Genomic DNA, 16,395 nt, shown 5'->3' on the forward strand with positions numbered 1-16,395 from the left:
ACAACACACTGGGTTAGTAGCCTCTGGTAACAACACACTGCGGGTTAGTAGTCTCTGGTAACAACACACTGGGTTAGTAGTCTCTGGTAACAACACACTGGGTTAGTTGTCTCTACTAACAACACACTGCGGGTTAGTAGTCTCTGGTAACAACACACTGCGGGTTAGTAGTCTCTGGTAACAACACACTGCGGGTTAGTAGTCTCTGGTAACAACACACTGGGTTAGTAGTCTCTGGTAACAACACACTGGGTTAGTAGCCTCTGGTAACAACACACTGGGTTAGTAGCCTCTGGTAACAACACACTGGGTTAGTAGTCTCTGGTAACAACACACTGCGGGTTAGTAGTCTCTGGTAACAACACACTGGGTTAGTAGTCTCTGGTAACAACACACTGGGTTAGTAGCCTCTGGTAACAACACACTGGGTTAGTAGTCTCTGGTAACAACACACTGCGGGTTAGTAGTCTCTGGTAACAACACACTGCGGGTTAGTAGTCTCTGGTAACAACACACTGCGGGTTAGTAGTCTCTGGTGGTAACAACACACTGCGGGTTAGTAGTCTCTGGTGGTAACAACACACTGGGTTAGTAGCCTCTGGTAACAACACACTGGGGTAGTAGCCTCTGGTAACAACACACTGGGTTAGTAGTCTCTGGTAACAACACACTGCGGGTTAGTAGTCTCTGGTAACAACACACTGGGTTAGTAGTCTCTGGTAACAACACACTGGGTTAGTAGTCTCTGGTAACAACACACTGCGGGTTAGTAGTCTCTGGTAACAACACACTGGGGGTTAGTAGTCTCTGGTAACAACACACTGCGGGTTAGTAGTCTCTGGTAACAACACACTGGGGGTTAGTAGTCTCTGGTAACAACACACTGCGGGTTAGTAGTCTCTGGTAACAACACACTGGGTTAGTAGTCTCTGGTAACAACACACTGCGGGTTAGTAGTCTCTGGTAACAACACACTGCGGGTTAGTAGTCTCTGGTAACAACACACTGCGGGTTAGTAGTCTCTGGTAACAACACACTGCGGGTTAGTAGTCTCTGGTAACAACACACTGCGGGTTAGTAGTCTCTGGTAACAACACACTGCGGGTTAGTAGTCTCTGGTAACAACACACTGCGGGTTAGTAGTCTCTGGTAACAACACACTGCGGGTTAGTAGTCTCTGGTAACAACACACTGCGGGTTAGTAGTCTCTGGTAACAACACACTGCGGGTTAGTAGTCTCTGGTAACAACACACTGCGGGTTAGTAGTCTCTGGTAACAACACACTGCGGGTTAGTAGTCTCTGGTAACAACACACTGCGGGTTAGTAGTCTCTGGTAACAACACACTGGGTTAGTAGCCTCTGGTAACAACACACTGGGTTAGTAGTCTCTGGTAACAACACACTGCGGGTTAGTAGTCTCTGGTAACAACACACTGGGGGTTAGTAGTCTCTGGTAACAACACACTGCGGGTTAGTAGTCTCTGGTAACAACACACTGGGTTAGTAGTCTCTGGTAACAACACACTGTGGGTTAGTAGTCTCTGGTAACAACACACTGCGGGTTAGTAGTCTCTGGTAACAACACACTGCGGGTTAGTAGTCTCTGGTAACAACACACTGCGGGTTAGTAGTCTCTGGTAACAACACACTGCGGGTTAGTAGTCTCTGGTAACAACACACTGCGGGTTAGTAGTCTCTGGTAACAACACACTGCGGGTTAGTAGTCTCTGGTAACAACACACTGCGGGTTAGTAGTCTCTGGTAACAACACACTGCGGGTTAGTAGTCTCTGGTAACAACACACTGCGGGTTAGTAGTCTCTGGTAACAACACACTGCGGGTTAGTAGTCTCTGGTAACAACACACTGCAGGTTAGTAGTCTCTGGTAACAACACACTGCGGGTTAGTAGTCTCTGGTAACAACACACTGCGGGTTAGTAGTCTCTGGTAACAACACACTGCGGGTTAGTAGTCTCTGGTAACAACACACTGCGGGTTAGTAGTCTCTGGTAACAACACACTGCGGGTTAGTAGTCTCTGGTAACAACACACTGCGGGTTAGTAGTCTCTGGTAACAACACACTGCGGGTTAGTAGTCTCTGGTAACAACACACTGCGGGTTAGTAGTCTCTGGTAACAACACACTGCGGGTTAGTAGTCTCTGGTAACAACACACTGCGGGTTAGTAGTCTCGTAACAACACACTGCGGGTTAGTAGTCTCTGGTAACAACACACTGCGGGTTAGTAGTCTCTGGTAACAACACACTGCGGGTTAGTAGTCTCTGGTAACAACACACTGCGGGTTAGTAGTCTCTGGTAACAACACACTGCGGGTTAGTAGTCTCTGGTAACAACACACTGGGTTAGTAGTCTCTGGTAACAACACACTGCGGGTTAGTAGTCTCTGGTAACAACACACTGGGGGTTAGTAGTCTCTGGTAACAACACACTGGGGGTTAGTAGTCTCTGGTAACAACACACTGCGGGTTAGTAGTCTCTGGTAACAACACACTGGGTTAGTAGTCTCTGGTAACAACACACTGCGGGTTAGTAGTCTCTGGTAACAACACACTGCGGGTTAGTAGTCTCTGGTAACAACACACTGCGGGTTAGTAGTCTCTGGTAACAACACACTGCGTTAGTTAGTAGTCTCTGGTAACAACACACTGCGGGTTAGTAGTCTCTGGTGGTCTCTCCACTCAGAGAACAGCTCAGCAACATGTCTGTGTTTGAGGAACACATGATGTTTTTTCTGGTTGTTGTAGATGCCATCTCAGACGACACGGTGCGTTATTCCTATGTGAAGAAGAAAGGCTATGTTCGGCTCCACACCAACAAGGGAGACATCAACCTGGAGCTGTACTGTGACAAGGTGTGTGGTCCTTCGTAGTTCACTTTAGTCCAACATGGCTCTTGCCATGGTGGGATAGTGTGTTCCATTTCCCTCGTCCAGCCCTCTTCCCTCTCTCCTCCCTCTTTCCTCTCTCCTCCCTCTTTCCTCTCTCCTCCCTCTTTCCTCTCTCCTCCCCCTCTCCTCCCTCCTCCCCCTCTCCTCCCTCCTCCCTCTCTCCTCCCTCCTCCCTCCTCTCCCTCCCTTGCTCTCTCTCTCTCCCTCTCTCTCTTGCTCTCGCTCTCGCTCTCCTCCTCCCTCCATTCATGGTTTTCCCTCAAAGTCAATTAACTTCCAAAATAACATTGTCGCTGTTGTAGAACGTTCATTATAATTGGTGATTTTGTGAATGTATGAACCCCATCAGGTAGCCTGATTTTCAGATGTCACGAAAACAAGATTATCAGGGAAATCCTTCTTCCGACACAGCATGTTAGCATTTTTAAATCCAACTATTATATAAATCGTTCTATTCAGAATAATCATATTATTGTGTGCCAGCCGTGTTCCTATTGGTCAGTCACCGGGATTGGCTCGTATCACCAGCCACACTACACGATGAATGCACTGCCAGAACTTTGTGGGCGCCTACGACCTCACGGAACGAGGAGCCAAGACGTAGTGGTACTGAACCAGGAGCCAAGACGTAGTGGTACTGAACCAGCAGTCCTAGACCCTGTCTCACTGAACGAGGAGCCAAGACGTAGTGTTACTGAACCAGCCAAGACGTAGTAGTACTGAACCAGCCAAGATGTAGTGGTACTGAACCAGCCAAGACGTAGTGGTACTGAACCAGCAGACCTAGACCCTGTCTCACTGAACCAGCCAATACGTAGTGGTACTGAACCAACAGACCTAGACCCTGTCTCACTGAACCAACAGACCTAGACCCTGTCTCACTGAACCAACAGACCTAGACCCTGTCTCACTGAACCAACAGACCTAGACCCTGTCTCACTGAACCTGCAGACCTAGACCCTGTCTCACTGAACCTGCAGACCTAGACCCTGTCTCACTGAACCAGCAGACCTAGACCCTGTCTCACTGAACCAGCAGACCTAGACCCTGTCTCACTGAACCAGCAGACCTAGACCCTGTCTCACTGAACCAGCAGACCTAGACCCTGTCTCACTGAACCAGCAGACCTAGACCCTGTCTCACTGAACCAGCAGACCTAGACCCTGTCTCACTGAACCAGCCAAGGCGTAGTGGTACTGAACCAGCAGACCTAGACCCTGTCTCACTGAATCAGCAGACCTAGACCCTGTCTCACTGAACCAGCAGACCTAGACCCTGTCTCACTGAACCAGCCAAGACGTAGTGGTTCTGAACCAGCCAAGATGTAGTGGTACTGAACCAGCCAAGGCGTAGTGGTACTGAACCAGCAGACATAGACCCTGTCTCACTGAACCAGCCAAGACGTAGTGGTTCTGAACCAGCAGACCTAGACCCTGTCTCACTGAATCAGCAGACCTAGACCCTGTCTCACTGAACCAGCAGACCTAGACCCTGTCTCACTGAACCAGCAGACCTAGACCCTGTCTCACTGAACCAGCCAAGACGTAGTGGTTCTGAACCAGCCAAGATGTAGTGGTACTGAACCAGCCAAGGCGTAGTGGTACTGAACCAGCAGACCTAGACCCTGTCTCACTGAATCAGCAGACCTAGACCCTGTCTCACTGAACCAGCCAAGATGTAGTGGTACTGAACCAGCCAAGATGTAGTGGTACTGAACCAGCAGACCTAGACCCTGTCTCACTGAATCAGCAGACCTAGACCCTGTCTCACTGAACCAGCAGACCTAGACCCTGTCTCACTGAACCAGCAGACCTAGACCCTGTCTCACTGAACCAGCCAAGACGTAGTGGTTCTGAACCAGCCAAGATGTAGTGGTACTGAACCAGCCAAGGCGTAGTGGTACTGAACCAGCAGACCTAGACCCTGTCTCACTGAATCAGCAGACCTAGACCCTGTCTCACTGAACCAGCCAAGATGTAGTGGTACTGAACCAGCCAAGATGTAGTGGTACTGAATCAGCAGACCTAGACCCTGTCTCACTGAATCAGCAGACCTAGACCCTGTCTCACTGAACCAGCCAAGACGTAGTGGTACTGAACCAGCCAAGACGTAGTGGTACTGAACCAGCAGACCTAGACCCTGTCTCACTGAATCAGCAGACCTAGACCCTGTCTCACTGAATCAGCAGACCTAGACCCTGTCTCACTGAATCAGCAGACCTAGACCCTGTCTCACTGAACCAGCCAAGACGTAGTGGTACTGAACCAACAGACCTAGACCCTGTCTCACTGAACCAGCCAAGACGTAGTGGTACTGAACCAACAGACCTAGACCCTGTCTCATTGAACCAGCCAAGACGTAGTGGTACTGAACCAGCAGACCTAGACCCTGTCTCACTGAACCAGCAGACCGAGACCCTGTCTCACTGAACCAGCAGACCTAGACCCTGTCTCACTGAACCAGCAGACCTAGACCCTGTCTCACTGAACCAACAAACCTAGACCCTGTCTCACTGAACCAACAGACCTAGACCCTGTCTCACTGAACCAACAGACCTAGACCCTGTCTCACTGAACCAGCAGACCTAGACCCTGTCTCACTGAACCAACAGACCTAGACCCTGTCTCACTGAACCAGCAGACCTAGACCCTGTCTCACTGAATCAGCAGACCTAGACCCTGTCTCACTGAACCAGCCAAGACGTCTGACAATCCTTTACGACCTATGACTTTGTCACACGGCGTGGACATGCTGTCTGGGACGGCAAAATCGTGGTGTATGACTGATAAAATCAGTCTGTGAGGGGGGGAGCCATTAACAAGCCTTCTGGAAATATGATGTGGAGTGACACAGGACAGGTCTTTAACTTTGTCTCGTACAGGACTGTGGTTTTAAAAACTCCTCCTGCTCTCTCGCCCAGGTTCCTAAAGCAGGAGAGAACTTCACCAAGCTGTGTAAGAAGGGTTACTATGACGGAACTGTCTTCCACAGATCTATCAGGAACTTCATGGTGAGACTAAACACACTACTGCTTCATTATGACTCACCTGTCTCAACACTACTGATTCATTATGACTCACCTGTCTCAACACTACTGATTCATTATGACTCAACCTGTCATCACTACTGATTCATTATGACTCACCTGTCTCGACGCTACTGATTCATTATGACTCACCTGTCTCGACGCTACTGCTTCATTATGACTCACCTGTCTCGACGCTACTGATTCATTATGACTCACCTGTCTCGACGCTACTGATTCATTATGACTCACCTGTCTCGACGCTACTGATTCATTATGACTCACCTGTCATCACTACTGATTCATTATGACTCACCTGTCATCACTACTGATTCATTATGACTCACCTGTCTCCACTACTGATTCATTATGACTCACCTGTCTTGACGCTACTGATTCATTATGACTCACCTGTCTCGACGCTACTGATTCATTATGACTCACCTGTCATCACTACTGATTCATTATGACTCACCTGTCATCACTACTGATTCATTATGACTCACCTGTCTCCACTACTGATTCATTATGACTCACCTGTCTTGACGCTACTGATTCATTATGACTCACCTGTCTCGACGCTACTGATTCATTATGACTCACCTGTCATCGCTACTGATTCATTATGACTCACCTGTCATCGCTACTGATTCATTGTGACTCACCTGTCTCCACTACTGATTCATTATGACTCACCTGTCTCCACTACTGATTCATTATGACTCACCTGTCTTGACGCTACTGATTCATTATGACTCACCTGTCTCGACGCTACTGATTCATTATGACTCACCTGTCATCACTACTGATTCATTATGACTCACCTGTCATCACTACTGATTCATTATGACTCACCTGTCTCCACTACTGATTCATTATGACTCACCTGTCTTGACGCTACTGATTCATTATGACTCACCTGTCTCGACGCTACTGATTCATTATGACTCACCTGTCATCGCTACTGATTCATTATGACTCACCTGTCATCGCTACTGATTCATTGTGACTCACCTGTCTCCACTACTGATTCATTATGACTCACCTGTCTCCACTACTGATTCATTATGACTCACCTGTCTCCACTACTGATTCATTATGACTCACCTGTCTAGAATTAACTATACTCACCACCTGTTACCACAACAAACACATTGTTAATTCATCAATATTTGTAAATAGATATATTTCCCAATGTGTTTCAGATCCAAGGAGGAGACCCAACTGGGACTGGTTTAGGTAAGTTTAGACCCTACAATATGAGTAGTGGAGAGTAAAACCCCTTGACTACTGGGGGGGCCGGTACTGGGGGGGAGGGGGCCGGTACTGGTGGGGGTGGGGAGGGGGCCGGTACTGGTGGGGAGGGGGCCGTACTGTGGGGAGGGGGAGAGCTGCTCTAGCAAGCGGAGGAGGGGCCTTTATTGCGACCCCCCAGTACTACCTATTAGACTAGTGTGTGTGTGTGTGTGTGCCAGCCAAAATATGTCTGGGACACTAAAAACACCAAGAAAAAAGAATGAGCTTTGTGATGTCTCTGAAACAACACATCTATTACTCGTAAGAGGTGACTAATGTGGTAAATTTAATAATTAAACATTTCGTGGCCCGAGTCTTTTAACCAAAATATCATAGAGATGACGTCAAAAATGTTCACCTGCCCCTTTAAGGGCGGGAGGTTACCGTGGTAACGTCACTGGAGTCATGTTAGTGCCTGTGAGATTGAGTCTGACGAGTAGAAAAACAACCTAGCTTGTGAACAAAACAATGTGAATATTCAAGAAACACAACGACAAAGTCTCACTGACCACCTGCCAACTAGGCTGGTGAAGTGGACATCTGACCACCTGTCAACTAGGCTGGTGAAGTGGACATCTGACCACCTGCCAACTAGGCTGGTGAAGTGGACATCTGACCCGCCAACTAGGCTGGTGAAGTGGACATCTGACCACCTACCAACTAGGCTGGTGAAGTGGACATCTGACCACCTGCCAACTAGGCTGGTGAAGTGGACATCTGACCACCTGCCAACTAGGCTGGTGAAGTGGACATCTGACCACCTGCCAACTAGGCTGGTGAAGTGGACATCTGACCACCTGCCAACTAGGCTGGTGAAGTGGACATCTGACCACCTGCCAACTAGGCTGGTGAAGTGGACATCTGACCACCTGCCAACTAGGCTGGTGAAGTGGACATCTGACCACCTGCCAACTAGGCTGGTGAAGTGGACATCTGACCACCCGCCAACTAGGCTGGTGAAGTGGACATCTGACCACCCGCCAACTAGGCTGGTGAAGTGGACATCTGACCACCCGCCAACTAGGCTGGTGAAGTGGACATCTGACCACCCGCCAACTAGGCTGGTGAAGTGGACATCTGACCACCCGCCAACTAGGCTGGTGAAGTGGACATCTGACCACCCGCCAACTAGGCTGGTGAAGTGGACATCTGACCACCCGCCAACTAGGCTGGTGAAGTGGACATCTGACCACCCGCCAACTAGGCTGGTGAAGTGGACATCTGACCACCCGTCAACTAGGCTGGTGAAGTGGACATCTGACCACCTGCCAACTAGGCTGGTGAAGTGGACATCTGACCACCTGCCAACTAGGCTGGTGAAGTGGACATCTGACCACCTGCCAACTAGGCTGGTGAAGTGGACATCTGACCACCTGCCAACTAGGCTGGTGAAGTGGACATCTGACCACCTGCCAACTAGGCTGGTGAAGTGGACATCTGACCCGCCAACTAGGCTGGTGAAGTGGACATCTTTACCCGCCAACTAGGCTGGTGAAGTGGACATCTTTACCCACCAAAATCGACCGCCATTTGTCAGGTTGCGGATGTTAATTTGTAGCCCTGGGTGGATGTGATCATGTCTGTATGTTTGGCAGAGAGCCAGCTGTGCGGAGGGAAATGTCAGCCAGGTGATAAATTATGCACTAATGTCACCAGGTGTGTTTATGGATGAGAGGAGACAATCAGGAGATGATTGGCCAGCTAGCTGTAAAATTATCCCAGCATCCACAGGACTGTAGAACACGCCTCCGTTCAATAGATTCTCCGTCGTCGTTGTGAAAAACCGAGATCCTAGCCAGCTTGTTTTGAAATGAATGTTTAACAAGGTCTGGTTTAGACAAGACACCGGTCCTGTTGGGCTGGGCGATATGGCTAAAATATAATTTCAAGGTATACATTATTTTAAATGGATGTTATTTGGTGGCGACGCGGGGGGGGGGGGGGGGGGGGGGGGGGGGGGGGGCGGCGACGCAGGGGGGGAGGGCTGGCGACGCGGGGGGGGGGGGGGGGGGGGGGAGGGCTGGCGACGCGGGGTGGGCGGCGACGCAGGGGGGGGAGGGTGGCGACGCGGGGGGGGGCGGCGACGCAGGGGGGGGAGGGTGGCGACGCGGGGTGGGCGGCGACGCAGGGGGCGGCAGGGTTTTCATTTGATTTCCTTGTGTGTTTGAATAACGGGGTTGTTTAGTGGAGTTTTAACAGGAGACTCTCTCAGGGTTCATCTCTTGGGGTTTCAGTGCATTGAATTGTTAGGAGGTTTTGTGGCTTAATTTCCAATGGTGCCACCATTTCACTGCCCTGTAATTTAGATTTCCAGTCAAAGGGAGTCGACTGAGTTACTGCTCCTTTATGTAGGATCATTCTGGGTCTAGATCAGGGGTGTCAAAGTCAAATGGACGGAGGGCCAAATAAAAAAATCAGCTACAAGACGAGGGCCGGACTGTTCGAATGTTCATTGAAAAATTTTTAAATGATGCATATAGTCTAGTGAACCTAATTGAACCTACTGAAAACCTAACAAATATATTACAATATGATCAGATAAATAAAGCAATATTTTCTTATGGCTCTGTCAGTAATCTTTAATTTTCAACAGACACAAAAGACAAATTTCCTTTATATAAATATCCCCATAACATGAACATTAAATGAAAGAAACCGGTATTCAAGGCACCATCAGTAGACTATATTTTCTATTTTAGCAAAAGTGGGCTAAATTTACTTCAAAGAAAAAACAATAATAGCAATTTTCTATCATCCACTCAACTGAAATATTTTTAAAATATAATTGGATTGAAATACAAAAAAATAAAGTGCAAAAATCTATTAATCAAAAACAACACTTTGTTTAAGGAGAAGTAACATGCAGTGAAAACAAATATTAAATTTTAACTTTTAAACTTGAACTGAGTAAAAACTCTAAATATGTGATTGCACAGTAATGTTCACTTGTTTGAGGTTGAGGGTGATACTTGGTGGTGTCCCATCTTTTCCACAAGTTCATCAATGTTCGGGGTAAGGCTCTGAGCTGAAGAAATCCTCAGAATTGAGTGGAGGTGTTCAGCAGTAAGTCGACTTCTGTGTGATGTTTTGTTCAGGTTCATCAAAGAAAACAGTTGTTCACACAGGTATGTGCTGCCAAACATAGACAACGTTTGAGCAGCCTGGATGCGCAGCTGGGGCATTGTGCCGGGGAGGAAACGGGCGAACTCCGCAGCACCCACTGCCGCATATTTTGCCCTCAGTGCATCATTGCATTGGAGGTCAATCAACTCCATTTGGAGGTTTGGTGGTGAGCTTTCCACGTCAACAGCAAATGGGTTACCGAGCAGTTCCAACCTGCTTTTTTGTGCTTCAAAGTCAGCAAATCGGCGTCGAAAGTCAGCGGCAAGCATACCTATTTTATCAGCCAACTGTGTGCTCGGGAACGCACTGGTAGAGAGCTTCTCTTTCATGGTCTGGCAGCTGGGAAAGTGGCTCAAATTTTCTTTCCGCATCTGCGTCTCCCACAGAGTCAGTTTGGTTTTAAATGCCTTCACTGTACTGTACATATCAGAGATGACACGATCCCGACCCTGCAGCTGCAAGTTTATTGCATTCAGATGACTCGTAATGTCACACAGAAAAGCCATTTCACACAGAAACATTTCGTCTCGGAGTTGTGTTGTGTCTTTCCCTTTGCTGTCCAAGAACAGACAAATCTCCTCACGAAGCTCGAAACATCTTTGAAGCACCTTTCCCTGGCTTAGCCATCGCACCTCTGTGTGATAAGGCAAATCACCATGCTCCGTTTCTAACTCCGTCAGAAATGCCTTGAACTGGCGGTGATTCAAACCTTTGGCTCTGATAAAGTTAACTGTGCGCGTGATGATGCTCATTACATGCTCCATTTTCAAGGCTTTACCGCACAACGCTTCCTGGTGTATGATACAATGATAAGCTGTCAGCTCACCTGTCGCGTTTTCCTCTTGCATCTTTTCCCGTATCTTCGCCACCAGTCCGCTCCTGTGTCCACACATCGCAGGTGCTCCGTCGGTTGTCAAACCCACGAGTTTTTCCCAAGGCAGCTCCATCTCATTTACACATCTTGACACCTCTTCATACAAATCATGCCCCGTAGTTGTGCCATGCATAGGACGTAAAGCCAAAAACTCCTCTGTCACGCTTAGGTTGGAGTCCACTCCGCGGATGAAAATTGACAACTGGGCAATGTCAGAAATGTCGGTGCTCTCATCCACAGCCAAGGAATATGCAATAAAATCTTTTCCCTTTTTCACAAGCTGCTCTTTTAGATTGATGGACAACTGGTCTACTCTCTCGGCAATGGTGTTTCTGCTCAGACTCACATTTAAAAAGAGTTGCCTTTTTTCTGGGCAAACTTCGTCACAAACTTTAATCATGCAGTTTTTGATGAAATCCCCCTCCGTAAATGGCCGGGCTGATTTAGCGATCTCTTCTGCCAAAATAAAACTGGCCTTGACAGCAGCCTGGCCTTGTGATTTGGCTTTTTTGAACAGAGCCTGTCGAGATTTGAGGCCTCGTTTTAATTCCTCTGCCTTTTGTAGCCTTTGTTCCATGTCCATATTCTTGTTTTTGTCCGCGTGTTTCGTTTCATAATGTCGTCTCAGATTATACTCTTTCAGTACCGCCACACTTTCTCCACACAGAAGACACACAGGTTTTCCAGCTACCTTCGTGAACATATACTCCGACTCCCACCTTGTTTGAAACCCCCGGTTCTCAGTATCCACCTTCCGTTTTGCCATTTTTGATGGGTATCTGAAAGTTAATTTTACTGTGATGCTGACGACTGCTGTGCCAATAAATATTGAAATGAAGCAGCCTACTGCTCGGTGCGTCACCTTTGCATTGTGGGAAATGTAGTATTGGTGCGTGTAAAAGATCTGCGGGCTGCCGGCTTGCTGCGGGCCGGTTCTAATAATAAATCAAGATCATCCCAGGGGCCGTAAAAAACCTTCTTGCGGGCCGGATGTGGCCCGCGGGCCTTGACTCTGACATATGTGGTCTAGATGTTCTATTGGATTTTTCTCCCAATATTTAGAATCCTAATTACAAATTGGTTAATCTCACTCTGTCTGCCACCCCCCTCGCTCGCGCTCTCTGTCTGCCCCCCCACCCCCTCGCTCGCGCTCTCTGTCTGCCCCCCCCCCCCCCTCGCTCGCGCTCTCTGTCTGCCCCCCCCCCCTGGCTCGCGCTCTCTGTCTGCCCCCCCCCCCCCCTCGCTCGCGCTCTCTCTGTCTGCCCCCCCTCGCTCGCTCTCTCTCTCTGTCCCCCCCTCGCTCTCTCTCTCTGTCCCCCCCTCGCTCTCTCTCTCTCTGTCTGACCCCCCCTCGCTCGCTCGCTCTCTCTCTCTCTGTCTGACCCCCCCCCTCGCTCGCTCTCTCTCTGTCTGACCCCCCCTCGCTCGCTCTCTCTGTCTGACCCCCCCCTCGCTCGCTCTCTCTCTGTCTGCCCCCCCCTCGCTCGCTCTCTCTCTGTCTGCCCCCCCCTCGCTCGCTCTCTGTCTGCCCCCCCTCGCTCGCTCTCTGTCTGCCCCCCCTCGCTCGCTCGCTCTCTGTCTGCCCCCCCTCGCTCGCTCGCTCTCTCTCTGTCTGCCCCCCCCTCGCTCGCTCTCTCTCTGTCTGCCCCCCTCGCTCGCTCGCTCTCTCTCTGTCTGCCCCCCCTCGCTCGCTCGCTCTCTCTCTGTCTGCCCCCCCTTGCTCGCTCTCTCTCTGTCTGCCCCCCCCTCGCTCGCGCTCTCTCTGTCTGCCCCCCCCTCGCTCGCGCTCTCTCTGTCTGCCCCCCCCCTCGCTCGCGCTCTCTCTGTCTGCCCCCCCCCTCGCTCGCGCTCTCTCTGTCTGCCCCCCCCTCGCTCGCGCTCTCTGTCTGCCCCCCCTCGCTCGCGCTCTCTGTCTGCCCCCCCCTCGCTCGCGCTCTCTCTGTCTGCCCCCCCTCGCTCGCGCGCTCTCTGTCTGACCCCCCCTCGCGCTCTCTCTCTCTCTGCCCCCCCTCGCTCTCTCTCTCTGTCTGGCCCCCCCTCGCTCTCTCTCTCTGTCTGACCCCCCCCCCCTCGCTCTCTCTCTCTGTCTGACCCCCCCCTCGCTCTCTCTCTCTGTCTGACCCCCCCTTGCTCTCTCTCTCTGTCTGGCCCCCCCTCGCTCTCTCTCTCTGTCTGACCCCCCCCCCTCGCTCTCTCTCTCTGTCTGACCCCCCCCTCGCTCTCTCTCTCTGTCTGACCCCCCCTTGCTCTCTCTCTCTGTCTGACCCCCCCCTCGCTCTCTCTCTCTGTCTGACCCCCCCCCTCGCTCGCTCTCTCTGTCTGACCCCCCGCTCGCTCTCTCTCTGTCTGCCCCCCCCCTCGCTCGCTCTCTCTCTGTCTGACCCCCCACTCGCTCTCTCTGTCCCTCCTTCGCTTGCTCGCTCTCTGTCTGCCCCCTCGCTCTCTGCCCCTCTTCAGGAGGAGAGTCATTCTGGGGTAAGCCCTTCAAAGATGAGTTCCGTCCCAACCTGTCCCACACCGGACGAGGGGTTCTCAGCATGGCCAACTCAGGACCCAACACCAACAAGTCCCAGTTGTGAGTTGTCATTGTCTTATGTCCCAGTTATCCCGCTTTCCTCCTAAAGTGTGCACTGGTTCACTTCCCTTAACTGATTTGAAAGGAAATGGCTGGTATCAGAAATGTGGTGGAAACCTCCACTAGCCCAAGCCGCCTCCAATGGTTTAAAATTTGTGGGAAGTAGTGAACGAGTGTACACTTCAGCATGAAGTGATACTGTCTTTTGCTCCCTCCTTTTGCTCCCGTTACTCCCTCCCCCTTTCCTCCTGTTAGTGTCTCTCTCCCCCCATTTCCTCCCGTTAGTGGAGCCGAAGAGACATTGACCTGATGACATTAGAGAGGCCATGCTGCTGAGATGTCATGACAGAGACATTGACCTGATGACATTAGAGAGGCCATGCTGCTGAGATGTCACGACAGAGACATTGACCTGATGACATTAGAGAGGCCATGCTGCTGAGATGTCATGACAGAGACATTGACCTGATGACATTAGAGAGGCCATGCTGCTGAGATGTCACGACAGAGACATTGACCTGATGACATTAGAGAGGCCATGCTGCTGAGATGTCATGACAGAGACATTGACCTGATGACATTAGAGAGGCCATGCTGCTGAGATGTCACGACAGAGACATTGACCTGATGACATTAGAGAGGCCATGCTGCTGAGATGTTATGACAGAGACATTGACCTGATGACATTAGAGAGGCCATGCTGCTGAGATGTCACGACAGAGACATTGACCTGATGACATTAGAGAGGCCATGCTGCTGAGATGTCATGACAGAGACATTGACCTGATGACATTAGAGAGGCCATGCTGCTGAGATGTCACGACAGAGACATTGACCTGATGACATTAGAGAGGCCATGCTGCTGAGATGTCATGACAGAGACATTGACCTGATGACATTAGAGAGGCCATGCTGCTGAGATGTTATGACAGAGACATTGACCTGATGACATTAGAGAGGCCATGCTGCTGAGATGTTATGACAGAGACATTGACCTGATGACATTAGAGAGGCCATGCTGCTGAGATGTTATGACAGAGACATTGACCTGATGACATTAGAGAGGCCATGCTGCTGAGATGTTATGACAGAGACATTGACCTGATGACATTAGAGAGGCCATGCTGCTGAGATGTCATGACAGAGACATTGACCTGATGACATTAGAGAGGCCATGCTGCTGAGATGTCACGACAGAGACATTGACCTGATGACATTAGAGAGGCCATGCTGCTGAGATGTCACGACAGAGACATTGACCTGATGACATTAGAGAGGCCATGCTGCTGAGATGTCACGACAGAGACATTGACCTGATGACATTAGAGAGGCCATGCTGCTGAGATGTCATGACAGAGACATTGACCATACTTGAATGTGTTGTTTCCTTTCCCAGCTTCATCACCTTCCGGTCATGTCCCTACCTGGACAGGAAACATACCGTGTTTGGAAGGTAAGAGACATACGGATTTCATTTAAAATATCTCTGTTGTATTGGTTGAATATGTGATGGAGATGGCATGTCTGTGCTCTGGGTACCAGACTGGCCAGAGAGCCCGGGTTCTAACCCCGGACCGGAGAGCCCGGGTTCTAACCCCGGACCAGAGAGCCCGGGTTCTAACCCCGGACCAGAGAGCCCGGGTTCTAACCCCGGACCAGAGAGCCCTGTTTGGTTGTAATGGGGGGGGAGGAGGCATTGCTGTGCCCTCTTCGTGTGTTTGGATCATGATAGATCCTTTTGTACACTGCTCAAAAAAATAAAGGGAACACTTAAACAACACAATGTAACTCCTAGTCAATCACACTTCTGTGAAATCAAACTGTCCACTTAGGAAGCAACACTGATTGACAATACATTTCACATGCTGTTGTGCAAATGGAATAGACAACAGGTGGAAATTATAGGCAATTAGAAAGACACCCCCAATAAAGGAGTGGTTCTGCAGGTGGTAACCTCAGACCACTTCTCAGTTCCTATGCTTCCTGGCTGATGTTTTGGTCACTTTTGAATGCTGGCGGTGCTTTCACTCTAGTGGTAGCATGAGACGGAGTCTACAACCCACACAAGTGGCTCAGGTAGTGTAGCTCATCCAGGATGGCACATCAATGCGAGCTGTGGCAAGAAGATTTGCTGTGTCTGTCAGCGTAGTGTCCAGAGCATGGAGGCGCTACCAGGAGACAGGCCAGTACATCAGGAGACGTGGAGGAGGCCGTAGGAGGGCAACAACCCAGCAGCAGGACCGCTACCTCCGCCTTTGTGCAAGGAGGAGCAGGAGGAGCACTGCCAGAGCCCTGCATAATGACCTCCAGCAGGCCACAAATGTGCATGTGTCTGCTCAAACGGTCAGAATGTCAAGCATCACTTCTGGAAGAAATCTGGCACCATCCCTACGGTGAAGCATGGTGGTGGCAGAATCATGCTGTGGGGATGTTATCAGCGGCAGGGACTGGGGAGACTAGTCAGGACCGAGGCAAAGATTAATGGATCAAAGTACAGAGATCCTTGATTGCGCTCAAGACCTCAGACTGGGGTGAAGGTTCACCTTCCATCAGGACAAAGAAATAATTTAATCAATTTTAGAAAAAGGTTG

The 16,395-nt window shown here is 50.1% G+C and overlaps 1 protein-coding gene across 3 annotated transcripts in view; it reads left to right on the forward strand.

Annotated features, from left to right (window-relative positions):
- ppil2 (peptidylprolyl isomerase (cyclophilin)-like 2) overlaps nucleotides 1-16,395 on the forward strand; it is a 34,772-nt gene that overhangs the window by 12,056 nt on the left and 6,321 nt on the right. For all 3 annotated transcript variants that reach the window (XM_036936551.1, XM_036936553.1, XM_036936552.1), the window contains exons 12-16: nucleotides 2,769-2,875; nucleotides 5,832-5,921; nucleotides 7,142-7,175; nucleotides 13,687-13,804; nucleotides 15,201-15,257. In XM_036936551.1, the coding sequence (XP_036792446.1) occupies nucleotides 2,769-2,875; nucleotides 5,832-5,921; nucleotides 7,142-7,175; nucleotides 13,687-13,804; nucleotides 15,201-15,257 (406 nt within the window). The remainder of the gene's footprint in view (nucleotides 1-2,768; nucleotides 2,876-5,831; nucleotides 5,922-7,141; nucleotides 7,176-13,686; nucleotides 13,805-15,200; nucleotides 15,258-16,395) is intronic.

This window comes from Oncorhynchus mykiss, chromosome 11 (assembly GCF_013265735.2).
Source record: "Oncorhynchus mykiss isolate Arlee chromosome 11, USDA_OmykA_1.1, whole genome shotgun sequence".
Classification (NCBI taxonomy): domain Eukaryota; kingdom Metazoa; phylum Chordata; class Actinopteri; order Salmoniformes; family Salmonidae; genus Oncorhynchus; species Oncorhynchus mykiss.